A 9,134-nucleotide genomic window follows, 5' to 3' on the forward strand; every position below is an offset into this window, starting at 1 on the left:
ACGCAGGGAAGCCAGACAACATGTACTAGAATACAGTCTGGCAGGAAGAATAAGTTGTAATATTCTATAACACTGTAGGGTGATGAAATATTACTTAAATGTAATTTATTTATTCATTTGCAGTGCTGTAGACTGAACCAAAGGCCTTTTGTATATTTAGCAAGCACTCTACCATTGAGCTATATCACCAGCCACATTTTTTTTTCTTTAAAAAGCAGAAAAGAGAGATATATTCAAAGGGGCCACATTGGGAAGAGGGACAAGGACATACAGTAACCACTCCCTACCCTCTCGCCTATCTTTGGGTTTAAACAGAAGTCAAGAGGTAAGCATAGCTACTCCATCCCACATAACAAATTATTATGGATAGAAGAGAAGGCTTGAAGGCTCTTAACACAAATAAAGTGCTTAGAAGTCTCTAAACAAAGTAATTATAGACAGATAGAAATATATATTATTTTGAATTGATTAGAACACATTTCCTACATATATTTAAATAGCACATATACTCATAAATATAAAATGTAAATGAAAAATATTAAGTATTTAAGAATATAAAAATATTAACTACCTTGATTTGATCATTGCACACTGCATGCACATATAAAATTATCACATAATAACCCATACATTTGGACAATTAGCATGACAATAAAAATTAAGAAGCTAGACAGGGCTGGAGAGATGGCTTAGCGGTTAAGTGCCTGCCTGTGAAGCCTAAGGACCCCAGTTCGAGGCTCAGTTCCCCAGGTCCCACGTTAGCCAGATGCACAAGGGGGCGCACGTATCTAGAGTTCGTTTGCAGAGGCTGGAAGCCCTGGCGCGCCCATTCTCTCTCTCCCTCTATCTGTCTTTCTCTCTGTTTCTGTCGCTCTTAAATAAAAAATTAAAAAAAAAAGAAGCTAGACAGATGACTTAGAGATTAAGACACTTTCTGGAAAAGCCAAAGGATCCTGGTTCGATGCCTGAGTACCCACATGAAGCCGAATGCACAAGGTGGCATATGGATCTGGAGTTCGCTTACAGTGGCTAGAGGCCCTGGCACATTCATTAAAAAATAACTATATGGGCTGGAGAGATGGCTTAGCAGTTAAGCGCTTGCCTGTGAAGCCTAAGGACCCCGGTTCGAGGCTCGGTTCCCTAGGTCCCACGTTAGCCAGATGCACAAGGGGGCGCACTAGTCTGGAGTTCGTTTGCAGAGGCTGGAAGCCCTGGCGAGCCCATTCTCTCTCTCTCCCTCTATCTGTCTTTCTCTCTGTGTTTGTCGCTCTCAAATAAATAAATAAATAAATTTAAAAAAATAACTATATGTGAAAAGTGGTTTTAATGTTATTATAATCATATAATAGTAATGACTTATATTGCAATAACGAAGAATCTATATAATAATAATGTGTTAAATTGATTTTATTAAAAAGGAAAAAAAAAAAAAAGGATTAGGATCTATTTTCCAAAGGTAGAGTGAAACAAATCCAATACAAGACCATTTCCAGTCCTACATTCATCTAGGAAGGCATTGTGAGCGTCTTCCCCAAACTGAATTAAGGACTGAGGCTGTAGGTTGTAACTCAGTGGTACAGTGTTAATCTCATATACCTGAGGCTGAGTTTTTTGAACAGCACACACACACACACACACACACACACACACACACACTGATGGGAGGAATGTTCATTTAAAATATTTTTTAATTAAACAGCTATCTTGATTTTTAAATTTTTATTACTCTATATTAATTGTACAAAGTAATAGGTTTCATTGTGATATTTTATACATACAGAAAACATATTTTGATGGCACTCCCTCATTATCCTCTCTTACTCCCCTCCTGTGTCTCCCTGGTCCCCATCCTCTTGCCTAATGGTCATGGTCCTCCTCCCTTCCTTCCTTCCTTCCTTCCTTCCTTCCTTCCTTCCTTCCTTCCTTCCTTCCTTCCTTCCTTCCTTCCTTCCTTTCTTTTTTGTTTTGTTTTTTTGAGGTAGGGTCTCTCTCTAGCCCAGGCAGACCTGGAATTCACTCTGTATTCTCATGGTGGCGTCGAATTCATAGCAATCCTCCTACCTCTGCCTCCAGAGGGCTGGGATTAAAAGCAAGCACCACAAGCCCGGATGATCCTCCTTTCTTTATTCAATTGATCATTAATTAATTAATTCATTTTTAAATATATTTATTTCTTTTGAGATACAGAGATAGGAGAGGAGAGAGAGAATGGATATGGGTGCACCAGGGCCTCTTGCTCTCACAAACAAACTCTGGATGCATGCACTTTGTACATCTGACTTTATGTAGGCACCGGGGAATTGAACCTGAAACAGCAGGTTCTGTGAGCAAGAAAGCACCTTTAATTGCTGAGACATCTCTCCGGCCTCTTTTCAGTTGATTTTTCAAAAGCCAATCTTTGTATTTGAGAAGGTCTTTTACTGGTTGCCTACTTACTAATAACTTATTTCTAATGCATTTGTAATTTGAATATATTTGTACATTTTTATTAACTATTAAGCCTTCTAGTGAAAGCAAAGAGAGATGAGGCAAGTGAAGAACAGGTTATGTAAGTCACTCATACAAGCAAGGAAATGGGATTCATGGGCAGTCCAGGTGACAGTAAAGACTACTGCTAACTGAACATTTCCAATACTTCTCTGTTCCTCCTTGGTTGGGACATACAAATTTCAAAATTACATATGTTTTAACATTCAAGTGAGTTAGTTAAAGGAGCCCATAGAAATTCTCAAGTGTTCTTCACCAAAGATGAGGAGGAGGCTTTAGCAACTAATCCTAGGGCCATGTCCGTTCATAGTGTCCCTAAACTTAGGGTATTTTGTGACTGTCACTGATGTTCCTTGGCTAGGCCAGACCATGTCCAGTTTATTCCACTGGGCATACAGATCACCTGGCATGTGCTGAATGTGGAACGCTCTTCAGGCTTCTCTGAGGAACTGAAGTGCCTACTGACTCTCTTCAAGAAAAGACTTTCTCTTTCTTAAATTACCTTTTTTTTGCTGTTATTTTGATATTTGATCAAAATCTCCAGACTTGCAAAAGATAGTTTCCATGGTTTCAGTTATCAAAACAGTTATGTTGGGACTTAGGACAGGTAATGCTAGACTACGCTGAAGGCCAGCTCCACTTCGGAGATTATTTTTGTTTGGCCAAAACACAGGAGTTGATCTGCCCTTTAGATGGTCAGGATACACGTATACACCAGACACATTTCTAAAACGCTTTGGAAGTTTTTAAACATAAAATGGAAAGTTATATATTAACCAGCTTTACTTCTAGTATAGCTCTCTGTTTATCCCTAGAGAAATGATTAAGATTTGCTGACAGCTTTAAAAATTATCAGAGAATTATCAGGATATCTCAACTTTAATAATTAACAAAATCTAAAAGCCAGAGTAGGATTTGGAAACTTTTAAACATAAGCCATTGTGTTAATTACCTCTTAATTCTAAATAGTCTATACTTATCTTGAACTATTTTTTTCCAATGCAGTGGCTTCAAATGAAACTTCTCTGCTGTGTATATTTGTGACACCAACTGCTTCCCCACATATCCAGCTGCACATGCCTCTTCCAAGGTGTCTTCCTAGCACTTCAATTCCAGATGTCTTGTTTGTCCCCACAAACCTTCCTCTCACTTCTCTACTTCCTTCTTTTTTAAAAAAATATTTTATTTCTATTTATTTTTATTTGTGAGAGAAACAAAGAATGTGCATTCCAGAAGGGCCTCTAGCTGCTGCAAATGAACTCCAGACACATGCACCACCCTGTGCATCTGGCTTTCATGGGTGCTGGAGAATCGAACCTAGGTCCTTAGTCTTCACACACAAGTGCCTTCACCACTAAGCCACCATTCCAGCACCTCTGATTCCTTCTTTTTGCCAACACTATTTCCATATTCTCAGTCATTTCAAACACATCGTTTGTGAATGAGAAAAAAATTACCATCACTGTTCATAGACTACAAAAGTAGCCAGACCTTTGAGGTTTATCATAAAAGAATAATAGGCTGTTCACAATTCATCCCAACTAGCCTTTCTTTTTTTTTGGATTTGTTGAGACAGGGTCTTGCTATGTAGCCTGGGCTGCATCAGCTGCCCCAATGCTGCAAATACGGGCATGTGCCACCTTGCCTAGCTCTCAAGTGACCTTTTTAATTTTGTCTCCACCAGATTGCCGAACTCTTTACACTCACTTTCTTGAGGTTTCCTAGACATGCTACTGTGTACTTCTACATGTATGACTGTATACAAGTTAGCTCTTAGCTTGAAATGCTTCATGTGTCTTATCATATCAGTCTTCTGATAAATGTATTTTCATTCTTTAAGACTCAGTTCATTTTGGCTGGGGCAGAGGCTAGGCCATTAAAGAGGCTGACTTGCAAAGCCTGCCCGCCTAAGTTCAGTTCCCAAGCCACTCAAATAAGAAGCAGACAAAAAAGTGGCACAAGTGTCTAGTGTTTTGTCGTCACTGTTGTTTGTTTTGTTGTTGTTTTTGAAAAGGCAAGAGGCCCTGGAATATGCATGCACTCATGAGCACGTGTGCACACACACACACAAATATTTTTTTTTTTTACTTTTTTTCTTTCTTTCTTTATTTTTATTAGTTTTCTATTCCGCAAATACAGGCAGTTTGGTACCATTATTAGGCTCATCCATGACCTACCCCCTCCCCATGGGCCCCTCCTTGTTGAGGTATATGGGTCATGCCTTGTGGAGTTAGCCCACAGTTATTGGTACAATAAATGTCTCAATCATGGGCTACAAGAGGGCCTACACCTATTAAACTCTCTATTAAAAAAAAAGTAAGGGTTATTTCATTTGTCCTGGAACTACCTTACTCTCCGTTGGAGAATTTTTCAGATAGATGCAGATCCTAAGGAGAGAGCCAGCCCATCATACCTCAAAAGGGCCCCGGCTGAAACTAAGGAAAATTAGCGAAACAAGCAAGGGTGCTCTTTTCCTGATGAACCAGATACCAGCACAAGGGGGAAGGAGATTAACACAGAGAAAAATCAACTCCTACCAAATCAGAGATCCAGAGCCTCAGAGGCCCCCAACACCTCATCACTGAAGCAGACCAAAAATGAACCCAACATGGCTCAGGGAAATTTTTTTTACTTTTTTAAAAGAAAGTTTACACATCTTATTTGTGAAGTTTTCTAACATGTTCTCAGATTTTGCTGTTTTCTCCAATCACCTCCCCTAGAACTTTTGGCGTGTGTGCTGCTAAAGCCATCATAGAGAGTAACAGTGCATGACTCGGTCCTCCACATTTGATCAATATAACTCCAGGGGCAATGCCCTGTACAATTCATATTTCATTCTCTTTGAGACAAAATGTGGGGAGGGTAGGAAATCTTCATTAAATGAGTGACTAGTGGATTAATGCATAGACCCCTCTTGTGGCACACATTACTTTCCATAAATAAAGGTCCAAAACAACTTATGATTGTCTTTTGTAAATTGTTGTTCACTAGTACATTAAAATGGTACTGACCTGGGGATGTAGCTCAGTGGTAGATCACTTGACTAAAGTGTGTGAGGCCCTGGGTTCCATCCTCAGCACAACAAAAAATATTTCTAGGGTACTATGTAATGTTTTGATATAGGCACACATTATATAATATTAAATTGAGGATAAGCATTGCTATCTGCTTATTTTATAATTTATTTGTGAAGAAAATATTCATTTGTCTGGGTTTTGTGTCATATGCAGTATGTTTTGGGTATCCATAGTTATACCTCTGTAATCATTTCTCCTTCTACTGTCCTCATATAGATATCTATCAGCTACTTCATTCAGTTGATGGGTTTTCACTTAAAAAAATAAAGAGGTGGGCTGGAGAGATGGCTTAGTGGTTAAGCGCTTGCCTGTGAAGCCTAAGGACCCCGGTTCGAGGCTCAATTCCCCAGGTCCCACGTTAGCCAGATGCACAAGGGGGCGCACGCGTCTGGAGTTCGTTTGCAGTGGCTGGAAGCCCTGGCGTGCCCATTCTCTCTCTCTCCCTCTATCTGTCTTTCTCTCTATGTCTGTCGCTCTCAAATAAATAAAATAAAAAATGAACAAAAAAATTTAAAAAATAAAATAAAATAAAGAGGCTTGTTGTTAACCATGAGCCTGGCCTTAAACTTGTGATCCCCCTGCCCTACTGGGTGTTGAGAATGAGACTCCAGTCATGGGTTACTAAGTCAAGCTAGCTTCTATTTTAACACCATCCATTTTTAATTCCCTACCATAGCCTCTTCTGCCACTTATTTTTTGAATAAATAAGCAAAACTCTTTGGGGAATTTATTTCATTCATTCTTTCATTCATTCATTCATTTTGCAGTGTTGGGCATTAAAGCCAGTGCTTTACCACAGAACTACATCACCAATCCAAATAGCATTTACACATGTATTTTGGTGTTTTTGTTTTTCCTCTGCAGGTCTGGGGATGCAAGTCGGAGACTTGAGCAAGCTGGACCATTACTTTACTACTGAGGTCTTCCACCAGGCTTCTGGGGGCCATATTTTCGATTTTTCAAAGCTAGTGTGCACAGATTATTTCACTTGCCCTTCACAATGACCTTATAATGTAGCTATGATTAACTGGTGTTATCCTCAGGTAGGAGATGAGGCAACTGAGTGAGCATGACCTTTGGGACCCTGTTTGCTTGATTCTTAGACAATGCTTTTTCCACATAAAACTCCAGAGAAAGACGGGTCTATTAATCAGCCCCTTATTTTAATCAGAATATGGAGGTGAATATAGAGGTTCCCCACTGCTTATGGAAACAACCAGATCTATATTATCTACTCCGTCCCTATGAGTCTAATATCAATAATTTGAGTGTGTTTGAGGAGATGGAGTGTTGGGGCCAAGGACGGAGCTCAGTGGCAGAGCTTGCCTGGCATTTATGATGCTCTGGGTTCCATCCCTTGCACTGAAAACAAATAAATACTAAACAAATAAACACATTGCTAAAGGCTGGGAGCACACATCCTGGGTAATTTGGGGAAAGTAAAAACTATGAATCTGTGAAGCTTACTTTGGGGAAGAAAAGGAGGACTTCAAGGGACCTGGAAAGACAATTTTCAGTTTCTCGTAAGATGAAAGTAGAGCAAGACAGCATCAAGAGGCACTTAGTAATGTTTTGTATAATGCCTAGGTTGGGATGCTTTTTAAGCCCAGGTCCTTTAGTAGAGAAAATGGTAAAAAGTAGTCCAAGAAAACTGAATTCATCTCAGCTTTGCCACCTCAGCATGCTGGGCTCATGCATCTAGGAACTAGCAGCACCAGGCTACTGGCCTTCCAAAGATGAGCTTGCCAAGGCTATCTACACATAAATAGTAGCCCAAGAGCTGACTCAAAGATGAGGAAGGGCTCCAGGAAGATCACAGAACCAATGCAGTATCCAACATCCAATATCTGGGCCCAAGAGTTAGGTCTCCATTTTCCCTGCACCTCTGAAACACAGTAAGGCCAGCTCCTGCTTCAAAGGTGACTTAAGATCAGGTGAGGGTAAATCTTATACAACATATCTTCAGATTCTGGAAGTGTCTCTAATACCACTCAAGTACCAGAAGGCACTGGAAATTCAGCCAAAGCATGCCTTATTAAATGGGCTTTGCTGGAAGCGTTGCTTATTTCCAACTAACTCCATTCCAAGGGGTCTGCCTGATTGTCCTTACAAGGTCTCACTCTTTACAGGGTCCCACTGGCCCCATCCTCCGCCAGGTTTCTATTTTCCAAGGCCCCTGCTGTGTCCAAAGCCCCTCTGTGCCTCTGTGGCTGAAGGGGTAGTATCTGTTCCCATTCTTGCCAAATATGGGCTAGGCCAGGGAGTCTAGTTACAGCTTGGCCACCATGAGCTTTGAGTGGGGAAAATGGCAGGGGAGGGGTTGGGGAGGCTAAAAGAACATTCATTTACCAAGGAGGCTCTGGAGGCTCAGCTGGACCCTAAAAATCAGGGGACCACAGAGAATAAAGGCAGTCTTGAAAGGTTCTTGGAAATCAATTTGGTCAGAATGTAACCCTTCTTCCTGATCAAGGCCTTTTGCCCAAAGCCAAGATAGTAATGTGTTGCTTGCCTGCTTCGAAGGGGAGTGCCTAAGACAAGCATTGCATTACTGACCTTTGCAGAAGCATGTCCCCCCAAGCCCGCAACAGGTGCCTCCCATCTCCCAGACCCTTTTCCCCTTGATTGGAATATTCCAGCAAGCCTGGCAGCCTTCTCGGGGAGAAGCCCAAAGTCTTGTTGCAGACCTTCAATAAGCTTCCAATCTCCGACTTTTGCCCAGGTGCACCTCAAATCCTTTCCCCACACAGAGCTCAGCTAGACAGTTGCCTAAGCTCTGCTACAAATGCACAGGGAGTCTGGCGGCTGAAGTGGGCCTCCCCTGGGCTGCCACCTGTCTGAGCGCGCTAGCAGGGAGAGAGCTTGCAGCCGCGACTGACCTGAGATGCCGCCCCCCACCACGATCACGTCGCATTTGCGGCTCATAGTGCCCGTCGCGCTCCAGGCCGCCTGGGTGCTTGCTGCTCTGGTCTCTGAGTCTTTGCCCTGGCCTGCGCGCTGCGCACTAACCACAGCCCGGCCGAGCCGCTAGACGCCAGCGGGGCTGGGGACTCGAGGCCCCGCCCGCCTGTCCGCCCGCCCGCCCGCCCGCCACGCCATCCTGCGGGGTGGAGCGCTCAGCCCCCGCCACCGCCCCCGCCCGCGGTGTGGAGCTCAGGCCTGCGGTGGACCAGCATACAGGCTAATTGGGGACCTGGAACCTCAAAGTTCCTCCCTCAGGCCACCGCCCATGGTCATTCGTATGGTCTTTTCCAACCAGCCTCCCAATTGTTCTACGGAGCTGGGGACCTGGATAGTTGACAAATCCGGTGTCTTCCCCCAGCTCCTCTCTCCTCCGGTTGGAATAAATAGTAACAAATATGGAGTGCCTCACAGGTGCCAGGCGCTGTGCTAAGCGTTTTACATGATGCCTCTCCAACCTCATAATAACCCATTTTTGAGACGAGGAAAGCACCCTAAGTGGTAAGTAAAAAAAAGCCAGGAAGCAAAAGAAAACTAATAATCAAAATGTCACACTGAACTGAGCTCATGTGGTGGCTCATGCCTAGGAACCCAACCCACAGCTCAGATAAG

At 42.5% G+C, this 9,134-nt stretch overlaps 1 protein-coding gene across 1 annotated transcript in view; it reads right to left on the reverse strand.

Annotated features, from left to right (window-relative positions):
• Maob (monoamine oxidase B) overlaps positions 1 to 8,589 on the reverse strand; it is a 109,716-nt gene extending 101,127 nt beyond the window's left edge. Inside the window, exon 1 of the mRNA XM_004665759.2 lies at positions 8,441 to 8,589. Within this exon, the coding sequence (XP_004665816.1) occupies positions 8,441 to 8,486 (46 nt within the window). The 5' untranslated portion in view covers positions 8,487 to 8,589. The remainder of the gene's footprint in view (positions 1 to 8,440) is intronic.
• Positions 8,590 to 9,134: the final 545 nt, after the last annotated feature.

This window comes from Jaculus jaculus, chromosome X, assembly GCF_020740685.1.
Source record: "Jaculus jaculus isolate mJacJac1 chromosome X, mJacJac1.mat.Y.cur, whole genome shotgun sequence".
NCBI classification, from domain to species: domain Eukaryota; kingdom Metazoa; phylum Chordata; class Mammalia; order Rodentia; family Dipodidae; genus Jaculus; species Jaculus jaculus.